General features: G+C 43.6%; 1 protein-coding gene across 3 annotated transcripts in view; it reads left to right on the top strand.

Moving 5' to 3' along the window:
• The window catches only part of LOC125311771 (regulator of microtubule dynamics protein 2), a 47348-nt gene that overhangs the window by 18434 nt on the left and 16402 nt on the right, over nucleotides 1–12512 (top strand). For all 3 annotated transcript variants that reach the window (XM_048270091.1, XM_048270092.1, XM_048270090.1), the window contains exons 4-8: nucleotides 8481–8679; nucleotides 9130–9474; nucleotides 10768–10917; nucleotides 11128–11230; nucleotides 12398–12458. In XM_048270091.1, the coding sequence (XP_048126048.1) occupies nucleotides 8481–8679; nucleotides 9130–9474; nucleotides 10768–10917; nucleotides 11128–11230; nucleotides 12398–12458 (858 nt within the window). The remainder of the gene's footprint in view (nucleotides 1–8480; nucleotides 8680–9129; nucleotides 9475–10767; nucleotides 10918–11127; nucleotides 11231–12397; nucleotides 12459–12512) is intronic.

Here is a 12512-nt window from a genome sequence, read left to right as displayed (position 1 = left end):
GTTTTTTATATGTATATACTTATATTACTTTTTCTGCTGTAAGTGCATGTTGTGTGTGATTTCTGTATGCTACTGAGACCTTGAATTTCCCCTTGGGGATCAATAAAGTATCTATCTATCTATCAGTCTATCTATCAATCAATCAATCAATCAATCAATCAATTAATCAATCAATCGCATAACGGGCAGCATTCATTCACACAAACAATGAATGGGAGAACATGCTGAAATCCGACACCATCAAGGTGCTATGATTTATGTGTGTGAAAGGCTAATGGAGAGAGACAGAGAAAGTGAGACCAAAACTTCCCCTACCCTGCGAGTATCACCTGATGCATAAATTGCTCTGTAGTGTTTTATTGTTGGAAACCTGCTGGCATTTTGGCGAGATTAGAATACTCAGACAAAGAAAGCTTCCCCCATTTTTTACAATAAATTATTCTTCCGTCCCCAAGCACAAAGGAGCTTGTTGTGCCAGGGTGACACCAGGCCAAAAGGCTGAACTTTAATGACTTCATGATCTCCCCTCCGGTTTTCCCCAAAGCTTAAAGCCATTCTCTCTCTGAGCTCTAACCGACTCGACTGTGAATGAACCACTCACCCACGCACTCTCTGTTACCTCCAACGACAAAACACAGGGCCATTATTCGCTTTATTACAGAATCACACAGTTTTAGTGTCAGCGGTGGAGGATTGCCCAGGGTGCTGTCATCCAGAATGCCAACAGGGGGCAGCGCGTCCTCCTCCTCTCGCTGGGGTGGATTTGAGCAAGAGAGGCTGGTCAGCGGCAGGAGGAGGCGTGGGAAGCACACTCTGGGGTCATGTGGGGTCGATGGGGGGTTTGGGGGGTGCTATGTTGAGACGCTGGGCTATGCTGTGGTGGGAATGCCTCAGCTCACCGTGTCAACTGAGACAGCTCCGCCTTTGTCAGTGCGCAGTGGCGGTCTGCCTGTTCCCACTCTGTGAGAGAGCAAAGTGTGTTTGCCGAATCTGCCCCCATTGCTTTCCTGTTTCCCGGGGAGACAGTCTGTTCTGCCGAGGGCTGCGGAGTGAACTGCTGGGTCGACACTGTTTGGATGGCAGCTGTTCCCCTCCAGGTTGTGTTACCGGGCCTTCTCCTAGGTAACGGTTGTTAGACACTGAAGCTTGCGCTCACACTCCCCGCTCTGTCCCACGTTGGAGCTGACAGCTTAGCTGCAGCTCAGAAAGGACCTCATTATTGGATTATCTCCAACATAGAGCCATGCATTCATTCACTCATCGGTTCACTCGTTCAATTGCACTTTCATTTCATTTTCACGCCACAATAGATGAAGATGATTTAATTTGGAACCTGTTCAAACTGTGCTCTACATGGGCATTAAACTATCATTGAAAGTTTAGATATGTGTTTACCTTGGTTATGCTTGGAATGCTGAAGGTGTTTTATTGCCTCCCTGTCCACTGTTCTACTTATTGCTTCATCCAGGGGCATGAGAACAGACTTCTGGAGGCCCGCTGTCTCCCAGTATGCAGTAGGCCTTACCATAGATATTAGAAAGCTAGATACCGCATTGGGCTCGAGTTCTATTTGGAGGCATACGTAAACGCGGTTGCCATATTGCTGAGGGCAACACCTTTACTGTCTATGGGCAACACTTGCCGGCAATCGGATACACCTGTCTGATTTCCAGTCAGAGTCACATGCTTCTCCATTGACCTCCAGTTATTGATTGCCCCCACCAAGATGGTGATCCTATTTACGTATGTTCGGGAGCCCAATGCGTTATCTAGCTTTCTAATATCTATGGGCCTTACAGCATGTTGGCAGCCTGACGTAGACTGCTGAGTACACAGACCGTCCCCAGTGAGGGTCATGTGTCCCTACCTTCCCTAATGAGTGGAGAGAAAGAAGTGAAAAAAGATTCAGCCCTGGAGACAGATATCATATTGCTCACAGTGGGTAGAGCTTATGAATCTATTATAGTGGCCACTGATTTAAATATAAGAGTGTGTGAATGCGGTTAGAAGGTCTTGATCTCTGGCCCTTTCACATGCCACTAGATAGGGTGTGAGATAATCTACCGAAATGGGAAGACAATAGCCATCCCTCCAGCCCAACATCAGCAAGGCTTCTTTGCCAGAGTGAAGAATCTGCATTGTACATAAACACATCTAATGGCAGAGAAAAGTCACTCTTCTGGTTATTCATGACTGGTTTGGTATTGTAGCCAGCGGTAGTACGGATATCATGGCCATGGAATAATAGTAGTTTGTTTCCTCTGAAAGTAGTAGTTATCATTGCAAGAAAACTTTTCTCATAGCATAGCAGGGTTCTGGTTAAATGAGTTTGGATGTCTTGCCAGTATCTGTTACCTTGATTATTTATTTATTTATAAAAAAGGAAAGACATCCAAATGAGTCATCCTGTTCTGGTGAGAGTGTAATACCTGTCTCTTTGATAAAGATCTCATAAGTGCACTCACGAAAACAGTGTTGCATTTCTAGATAATTCAGTCAATGTTTGATAGATCTTCTGTAGTTTGATCTCTCTGGTAGTGCTGTCTGGTAGACCTTAACTCTTCATTACTTTAGAACAAATTGTAGTTTGATGCCTCTGGTATTGCAGTCTTGCAGACAATACATTATATTTAGTACAAGTTGTACTAATGTAAGCAGGAGTGTCTGGTAGCTAACCTAATTGCTTAATTTGGCATGACTCAGCTTGTGTCAGTTTGGCTGTCCCACCTTGACAGAGTTGGCCAATCAATGTTCTGATGATCTTCTCCACTGTGGTTTGGTTGATGCCTGCCTCAAGCTTGTTTTCACATAAGTAAGAACCTGGAGGTTTTGTTCCTTGGGCTACTCGAATGCCCGCAAATGCCCTCTTCCATGACACATATACACACACACACACACACACACACACACACACACACACACACGCACACACAGATAGATAGAGAGAGACAGACAGACAGACAGACACTCATACACACACTTGTTTTTTATGTATATTTAGATTGACAGACGTCAATCAGATGCCTTTTTTATGAGTGTGTGTGTTTGTGTGTGTCTGATTGTGTAATTATGTGTACATACAATGTTCTCTGAGACTATGTGTGTATTTGCAGCCTGTATTATCAAAGAATCTTAAGGCTAAAAGGAGCTCCTAACTGGCGAATTTTGGAGAAACTCATAAAAATAATTTACTTGTCAGTCTTAACTTTAGGACTCCTAATTGTTTGACTAAGAGTAATTCACAAAGCATTTTCGTCCTAAAAGTCTGGGAGAGCTTAGAAGCAGTCAAGAGGACTAGTACAGGATTCACTAAGACCAGCAGTTTGTATCATTCCTCATGGCAATGTTTTGAAATGCACATGCAGAGTCACTTACACAATACCTCAATCACTTTGGAATTATCGAGCATTTTGTAAGGGATACAATAACGCCACCAATTATTACCAAAACCACTCATAACGAAATGTAAACTAACTGTAGGCCTACAATGTATTGCTATTCAAAATAAATTAGGCTACTTCCTGTCTATGCAAACGTGTCATCATGCAGATGCATTTTATGAACTTTGCAAGGATACTGTGTCAATCTGATCTGTATCCCTTTACTGTTTTATTTGTAGCCGCTCATCTTTATTTACTATTTATTTATCTCTCGTCCTTCACAGTAGTCTTTACATGTGGCACATAACTCCTCGCAAGCAGAGACCTGTCACTCATCGGCCAATCATGGAGGTAACAGCAAGCAAGCTCGTGCATGAGAACTGACGTCAACCCTAGCAGTTCTTATCCTAGGAGTTGTCATTTTTCCTTACTAAAAGTTGGTCTCAGCAGCTTTGTGAATAGGTTTTAAGAGACAGCTTATTGCAATTTTGGAATACTCTTTGCGGTAAGATAAAAACATGATTTGTAAATACAGGCCCCAGTGTGAGTGTGTGAATGTGTGCGTGTACATGTACACATACTGTAAGTAGCAGGACGTGCTGAGTTCTTTGTGCTTGTGTCAGTCAGGAGCCAGCTTCGACACATCCCAAACAGCTCCCAGTAGTCCCCCCACCCTCCACCACAGATGACGCAGGCACTCTTACTGCCAGCTCTTAATGAAGCCCTTTCATGTCTCCCACCACTCACTCACTCACTCCTCACTCACTCCATCCCATCAGCATGGCTCTATCATTACTGCCACGTTCCCACTGCACACCATGTGTCTCTCTCTCTCTCTCTCTGTCTCTCTCTTTCTCTCTCTCTTTCTCTCTCTCTCTCTCTCTCTCTCTCTCTCTCTCTCTCTCTCTCTCTCTCTCTCTCTCTCTCTCTCTCTCTCTCTCTCACAGGCCCAGGTTGTTAACATGCACCTACCCACGCCATTGGAAAAGGGGGACTTTCTTTTTTTTCTTTATTTTTCAAAGAAGCTCGTAAAATATTGAAGAAGGAAAAAAACAGACATTTAATGGAGGCGTTTTCGTGCCGTAACGTGACTGACACAAACAAGCCTCCCAGTGTTTTTGGAGGCCTTCAAGTGTCCATTCCTTAGTTATCCATCATGTCCTCGTGGGCCACTGGTGGTGCTGGGGGTAAATTGCTGTTTACAGAAATTCAAAAATTAACTTGGCATGGAGAGATCGCATAAATGTTGAGCTTGTTACGACTTTGTTGACTCTGCGTGTTATGATTGGGGTTGTGGCTAAACTTTGTTGGAGTGTACATCCCCAGAGGATGCTTTGACACCTGCACATTAGTTTGTCTGTTTCTGTGTGTGTGTGTGTGACTTTATTTGTCCTGAAGGATTTTTTTCCCTCTGCATTTAACTCATCCAGGGGTAGTGTGCACCCATACACACACTACAGTAGAAGCAGCAAGTACACCACATATGTAGCACATGCTACAAAATAATCAGTCTGTGCTATGGAGGATTTACCAGCTAAGCACCGGCGACAATTTATTTGAGATGTTTTCTAGAGCGTAGAATTTAATGAAATCCCACCCACAACATTTGCTTGTGGCACACAAGTTAACATGCTGGCCAAAGGAACTTAAACTAGTGGCTTCAGTGTGACACATGTAAACTAGTGAAGGCAGAACTGCTCACTAGTTAACTAGTGGATACACAAATGCCGACTAGTTAACTAGTGAGGTCTAAAAAGTGTCACTAGCTTACTAGTGTGCACCAAAACACCCACTAGTGAACTAGTGATGGCACTTTCCATTTCACTAGTTTACTAGTAAGGTGCAAAAAGTGTCACTAGTTTACTAGTGTGTCCCAAAACGCCCACTAGTTAACTAGTGAAGGCCATTTCAGCCCCACTAGTTAACTAGTGAGATGCCAAAATGGTCACTTGTTAACATGTAAAGGCCAAAATACCCCCTAGTTTACTAATGAGGGAGTTGTGGGCCTTACTAGTTAACTAGTGGCATGCATATTTTGTTCACTAGTTAACTAGTTACACCTAAAAACACAAACAAGCTGACCATTTTTGTCCACTAGTTAACTAGTGATACAATTGAAGTCTCACTAGTTTGCATGTGTGGCAGTGAAGCAGCTCACTAGTTAACTAGTGCGCACAAGACACACACTAGTGGGTGTTTTTGGAGCTGTCTAGTTCACTTGTAATGCAAAAATGTACTCTTACTAGTGACAAATTGGCCTTCACTAGTTAAGTAGTTGACATGTTTGGCCTTACTAGTTCACTAGTAATGGAACAGGACATGCTCACTAGTTAACTAGTGAGCATACTGTATCTGCATTATAATGCCTTTCACTAGCTTATAGAGGGCATTTTGAGCCTTACATGTTACCTAGTGAGGACAAAACACTGTCCATAGTGAACTAGCTGGAGAAAAAATGCCCCTCACACTAGTAAACTAGTGGAATTTGAATAAATACACAAACGGCTGGCATTTTGTGCCATTAGTTAACTAGTGGGACGTAACATTGGCCACTAGTTTACTAGTGTGCAATGTCGCACTTGCATACAAATGAAGAAGGCGGAACAAGTATTTTGATTGGTCCATTTAGGACTCAGGAACCTAGAAAACATGGCTGTTTCTAAGAGCAAACTTATAAACTAAGATCATTTGAGCATAAAAATATGTTTTGATAACATTTCTAGTGACAAAGTTGAGGTGTATTGCTGTAATCTTCGTTCCGTTAATGTGAACAATCTTTAGTTTTTCAGTTATTAGTCTGAAAATCACGATAAAACTGGAGGCATTTGTATATGATGGTTGCCTAGCAACAAAACACTTCAGTAACACCAACGTTGATGACACTGATGATGATGTGGCAAGACTAGCTCAAGCTTAAGCAGCAGGAGATTATGTGGGAGACCAGGGTTCAATTTCTTAGAAGTGCATGAAGTTTTACAGAGTTGTTTTCTTGATCTTTGAGCTTTTAATTACTTTTGAAACCATGTGCAGTTAATGTGTACAATCTTTTTTTTTTTTACAGTTATTAATCAGAAAAGCGCGACTGAAGGATGCATTTATGTCTGTGGTTGCCTAGCAACAGTAAACAAAGAATAATATTAACGTCGATCCCTGTGTGGATAACTAAGAGCTCACTTGGTAAAGCATGGGGTTTTCCTGTTATTATTAAAAACCATTTCGACAGAATATGAGACTTTTTTACTGCAGGCTCTGCTTTCTGTATACTGAAGTACCGTTGCAGAGCAGTGTGTCACTTTAGCCACTAGGGACACCCATCAGGACCTGATCGCAAGGCTATTAATTTACATTTAGACTGGATGGGATTCTTACGATACCCAATAGGAGTCTTCTACCCACCCTCTCATTAGAATTTGCATAAAGACCGTTTCAGGCACTAGTTAATGAGCTGTTTCACTGCCACACATGCAAACTAGTGAGACTTCAATTGTTCCACTAGTTAACTAGTGGGCAAAAACGGTCAGCTTGTTTGTCTTTTTAGGTGTAACTAGTTAACTAGTGAACGAAATATGCATGCCACTAGTGCCACTAGTGTGTTTTGCACCTCACTAGTTAACTAGTCCACTAGTGGGTGTTTTGGTGCACACTGGTAAACTAGTGACACTTTTTAGACCTCACTAGTTAACTAGTCGGCATTTGTGTCTTCACTAGTTAACTAGTGAGCAGTTCTGCCTTCACTAGTTTACATGTAAGTGTCATACTGAAGCCACTAGTTTACTAGTTAAAGTTCCTTTGGCCAGCATGTTAACTTGTGTGCCACATGCAAATGTTGTGGGTGGGATTTTGTGAAATTCTGTGCTGTGATTGGTTGTCATGTTTTATTTGGACATAGGGAGCCAATAGAAAGCCTCAATTTCCAGAGTTCTCCGCCTCCTAATTTGAATTCTGTGCCACTAGCTGACTAGTGTGAATTTAGGCTTGAACTAGTTTACTAGTATACATTTATGACCTCACTAGTTAGTTACTAGCTACTAGTTTGGACAAAGGATGCATTAACTAGTTAACTAGTAAGCCTGCTGCCATCACCTAGCTAGCTAGTGAGCCATTTATGGTTCACTAGTTAACTAGTGACATTGACCTACTCCAACTAGTTAACTAGTGAGGAATTTTGCCTTCACTAGTAAACATGTGCACACTAGTTAACTAGTGAGACCCAAAAGCCTTCAACTAGCTGACTGGTATGCATTCTGGCCTTTACTAGTTAACTAGTGGACATTTCCGGCACTCTCACTAGTTAACTAGTGAATCTAAAATGTGTTCACTAGTTAACTAGTGGGCATTTTTGCTGTCACTAGTTAACTAATGTGCACAAACATGGCTCAATAGCTAACTTAGTTGACAAAAATGGCTTGCATGTTGGCCTGATATCAAGATATCAGAATAAATGCTCAAGTGGCTGGCCAAATTACAAAGAAGTTAACAAGTGGGAATTTGACATTCAGTAGTCAGCTAGTATACATTTTTGGACCTTACTAGTTGACTAGTAAAATATAGAAGTATTTAACTAGTTAACTAGTGCACATTTCAATGTCCACTAGTTAACTAGTGAACATGCTGAGCATTACTAGTTAACTAGTAAGATATGAAACATATGAACTAGTTAACTAGAGGGAATTTGGGCCTTACTAGTTAACTAGTGGGCATTTTGGCTGTCACTAGTTAACTGGTTCACATAGAAATGGCTCACTAGTTAACTAGTGGACAGAAATGTCTTGCATGTACATGACAATTATGCCTGATATCAAGATATCTGAATAAATGTTCAATCGGCTTGCCATACCCTGCAGGAGCACAGCTTGCGTGCGTGCGTGCGTGTGTGTCTGTGTGTGTGTGTGTCTGTGTGTGTTTGGTTGCGGGATGATATTCATTCATCAGCCCTTCTCTGTCCAGTTTGTTGCTGAGAGTATGAGCTTGTCTCTCAACTACTACCTAGAAAAGAGCTCAGTGAGTGTCCTCTACTCACAGCACAGTCTCTCCTCATGACCTACAATTGTGCTGTGTAGCCCAGTTAACACCGCTGCGCTCCCCTTGTCACTTCCCCAGCTACATGACGGCCATGACAGACTCCGAGGAGGACTCCGAGAAGGAGAGAGAGGCCGAGGAGAAAGAGGAGGAAGGCGAGGAGGAGAACCAGGAGGAGCCGGACGAGCTGACCGTCCTGCTGGAGAGAGCAGACGCCCTGCACGCCATAGAGACGGAGAGGGGCGGTGGACTGGCCCCGCTGCTGGAGAGGAGAGGCCAGGTGAGTGTGGGAGTTAGATAGGATGCTTGCATCACTCCTAAACCTAGCCAGGAGCCATCTGAAGTGTGCTGGTTGGCCTCAGCCATCATTTCTCTAATATATGCGTTGACCACCAGACTAGCACACTTGGTGGATTTAAAATATCAGGCATACACTCTTTTAAGACGAATATGTTGTCCCTATCTGGACACAGAGATGTGTTAAAAACAACGCAAAGTTGTGTTGTTTTCAACACATTTGTTTTAAGAGTGTAGTTTACACACTGTTGTGAGTCTTGGAGGAAGACACACAGGAGAGTGTGTCTCTGGCACTGCTTTTGTGTCTGATGATGGTGCACTTGGGTCTCTGCCCTGATAGTGGATATTCTCTTTGTGTGTTGTCATTAACCACTACCTTATCAGTTAATTGGTTGACTGGTTTGATTAACTTACCACTCTTAATACTTCTCAGGAGCAAAGAGATAGTGAGCATAGTAAAGAGCAGAGCAGGGAAGAGGCAGTAGACCAGCAGCAGATAGCGGACCAGCAGCAGATAGTGAACCAGCAGAATATAGCGGACCAGCAGCAGATAGTGAACCAGCAGCAGATAGCGGACCAGCAGCAGATAGTGAACCAGCAGCAGATAGCGGACCAGCAGCAGATAGTGAACCAGCAGCAGATAGCGGACCAGCAGCAGATAGCGAACCAGCAGCAGACAGTGGGCCAGCAGCAGAGAGAGGACTCGGCGGCAGAGATGGGGGAATGCCAGGTCACTCCGGTGCAGAGGCGAGGCGAGGTGGGCGCCAGTCAGGATGAGGTGAGGCGGAAACCAGGGGAGGTGGACACAAGGCATAAATATGGAGAGTGGAAACTTTGGCGTGAGGTCAGACTCCACTATACTACTATAGCGCATTTCATACACAGAGGTCATTCAATGGGCTTTACATAAACAGAACCCAAACAATAATAGCAAATAAAAGCATAGAAGGGCAATATAGTCAAATAATAGTTCAAAAGGTAAAGATCATAAAAAAAAAAACATAAAACACACAAGGTAAAATCAATTAAAAATAAAGAATAATTAGTAAGCAAAAAAAAAGTAGCAAAAGTAGTAAAAAACAAAGTAGAATAATTTTCAAGGCAGATTCAGAATGTAATTCAGAAAGCATCTGAGAACAGTTTGGTCTTAAGTCTAGATTTAGATTGGCTACAGTTGTGGCCTTTTTGATGTCATCCAAAAGTTGGTTCCAGAGCTGAGCCGCATAGCAGCTAAAACCCTACAGTTCACCCATAACTAGTCTCTACTGTACAAGGGTACAGTACTAGTCCCACCCTCTCCAGGTCCCCCCCCCAAACCACCTGCCCTCATTGCAAAGATCAACTCTAACCAAAGGAGGTATTGTACAGAGAGGAAAAGGAGGGTGTATAGTAGTGCTCAGAGGTGGAGGGAGAGGTCTCCCACTGAGGCAGCAGCACAGTAGCAGGCTTCTCTCCTGGGGGTTGGCTTTCTACTGCCCGCCTCAGGAGCTCAGGCTGTTGGGATGGCAACCAGGCTCTAGTGTTTGCCTAGACAACAGCACCCTACTGTAGATATTTGCCAGACTCTCTTAAGACTCCCAGGTTACACAAGCTGGGCCCGATTAGAAATTAATTTCAATAAAGTGCAAAGTCAGGTTACAAATTCAGACAAATTGTCTCATTTATAAACTAAAGCTGTAGTGTGTGTGGCGTGTTGGAGCATTGAGCTAACTCACCAATATTTACGCTTAAGATATTGCTGTTGGTATTAAGTTAGCAAACAGACTTTGTAGTAATTGAATTTGCTTTAGTTACACTTTAGCCTTTGCACTTTCCCTGTAATTTTTCCAGTAGGATCAGAATTATTCTAAGAAAAAAGCTTCCCTTCTGTTCTAAGAGCTACCATTCAGTATCTGCAATTGCAGTAATTTAGAAATTCACTAATAATAACTATGGATTATTACAAACACACACAGTTTCAGTCTTGCATTCCTTGCTTAACCATATTGATTGATTGATTAATTGGTTGATTGATTGGATGATTGAATAGTTCCCTCATTGATCCCCTGGTTAATTGATTTAATCCTGTCAGGAGTTTAAAGGTGATGAGCGTAATGGTGAGCTGAACAGGGCAGAGGTAGGAGAGCATCTGAGGGCGCTGCTAGACAGAGCAGACTGCTTGCATGCAGTAGAGGAAGACCGAGCAGCCGCTCTGGCCCTTCTACTCAGGAGGAGACCAGAGGTTGGACGATGATGCCCACAGTTGAACAACTTATACTGTGTGTGTGTGTGTGGGTGTGTGTGTGTGTGTGTGTGTGTGTGTGTGTGTGTGGGGGGGGAGAGAGAGAGGCAGGACAGGCTACTGTGTGTAGTCTGTTGTGTGTGTTTTGTTTATTGTGTAAGAGCAGCGACCTATTGTCTTCTAATGTGGAGTACCTTGTCCCTCGTCCAGTTTCAACAGAACTACGCGTTCATGTGGCGGCTGGCACGGGCCTACGCTGATGCCCACGACAAGGCCCAGAACCGGGAGGAGAAGAAGGACATGGCCGAGTCAGGTAAGGACACTCGACCAGGACTCACCGTCATTTTAGAGGCCATGTACTATCCACTACTCCGACACTACAGATCTCAGAGGATGTTAGAGGATGTCATATGTCACTGACATCTGTGCTTCACCTCTACCTCACCCCTTTGATATTGATCTTCTTTTTGAATCGCTGAGGTGACACTTAACTGTATAACATCAAAGAGCATGTCTGTCCTGTCATGGAAGTCCACATTGATATAAATACATATTTCGTATCTATGGGCGTCCAGTTTTGTAGAGAGACACCAGGGGTCAGCTACATGTGTAAGGAGCGGGAGCCTGGCATCTGCTTGGGCGGAAGAAGCGGTTTGCTTCTGTTTGGAAAGCCATCATGAAGAAACATTTGCCCACACACAGGCACATTCACCCCAGTGACGGACATAAACTTCCTCTGCCCTGGTCTTTCATTACATTTTACATTACATTACATTTAGCAGACACTTCTTGACCAAAGTGACTTACATATGTCAGCTATATTACAAGGGATCACATTGTCCCCGGAGCAACTTGGGGTTAAGTGCCTTGCTCAAGGGCACAACGGTGGAAGCTGGGAATTGAACCGACAACTTTCAGGCTACTGCACGCTAGCCCAGCTCCTTAACCACTACACTACCACCGCCCCCCCACTACACTACCACCGTCCCCCGGAGAAAGACTGTTTCATGCTCAGAGTGAGACTTTATTTTGTTTGGTGTTTGTTTTTGTTTATTATTATTATTATTATTATTATTATTTGACCGGAGGTAGCCCGATTCCGACCAGGCTCCTTTGACAGAGGAGCGATTTCTTTTTCAAAACAGCCAGCTTCTCTCCGGAGCTCACGGGCGTGCAAACATGTGTGGTGGAGCGTGGCGTTATGCCTTGGCACAAGCGGAGGTGCCTCCAACGTCAGTTCTATAAAGTGCAACAAGGAGTTCTCTCACCCCCTCGCCGTTGACTACACAACACAATTCAGGGTGATCTGGCCCCAGGCCACATCACACATACAGAAAATACCCCCACCTATGCTGCGTTCCATGTGGAAGTGGTGGATATGCCTTTGGCATTATAACCAGTGTGTGTGTGTGTGTATGCTGACAGTGAGATGACAGAAATATTTAGAAGTGTGAATGACATCTGTCTACTGATTCTTCAGGGAAGAAAGCAGGAGAGGAAGCAATCACATTGAACCCCAACTGTGCTGAGAGCCATCAGTGGTGAGTATTAAAGAAAGAAAACCTTGTACTGTTGCCTTGGAACACACACACACG

The sequence above is a fragment of the Alosa alosa genome, chromosome 18, assembly GCF_017589495.1.
Source record: "Alosa alosa isolate M-15738 ecotype Scorff River chromosome 18, AALO_Geno_1.1, whole genome shotgun sequence".
NCBI lineage: Eukaryota > Metazoa > Chordata > Actinopteri > Clupeiformes > Clupeidae > Alosa > Alosa alosa.
Note: the sequence above shows the minus strand (reverse complement) of the source record. Positions and strands in the feature narration are given on the sequence as shown.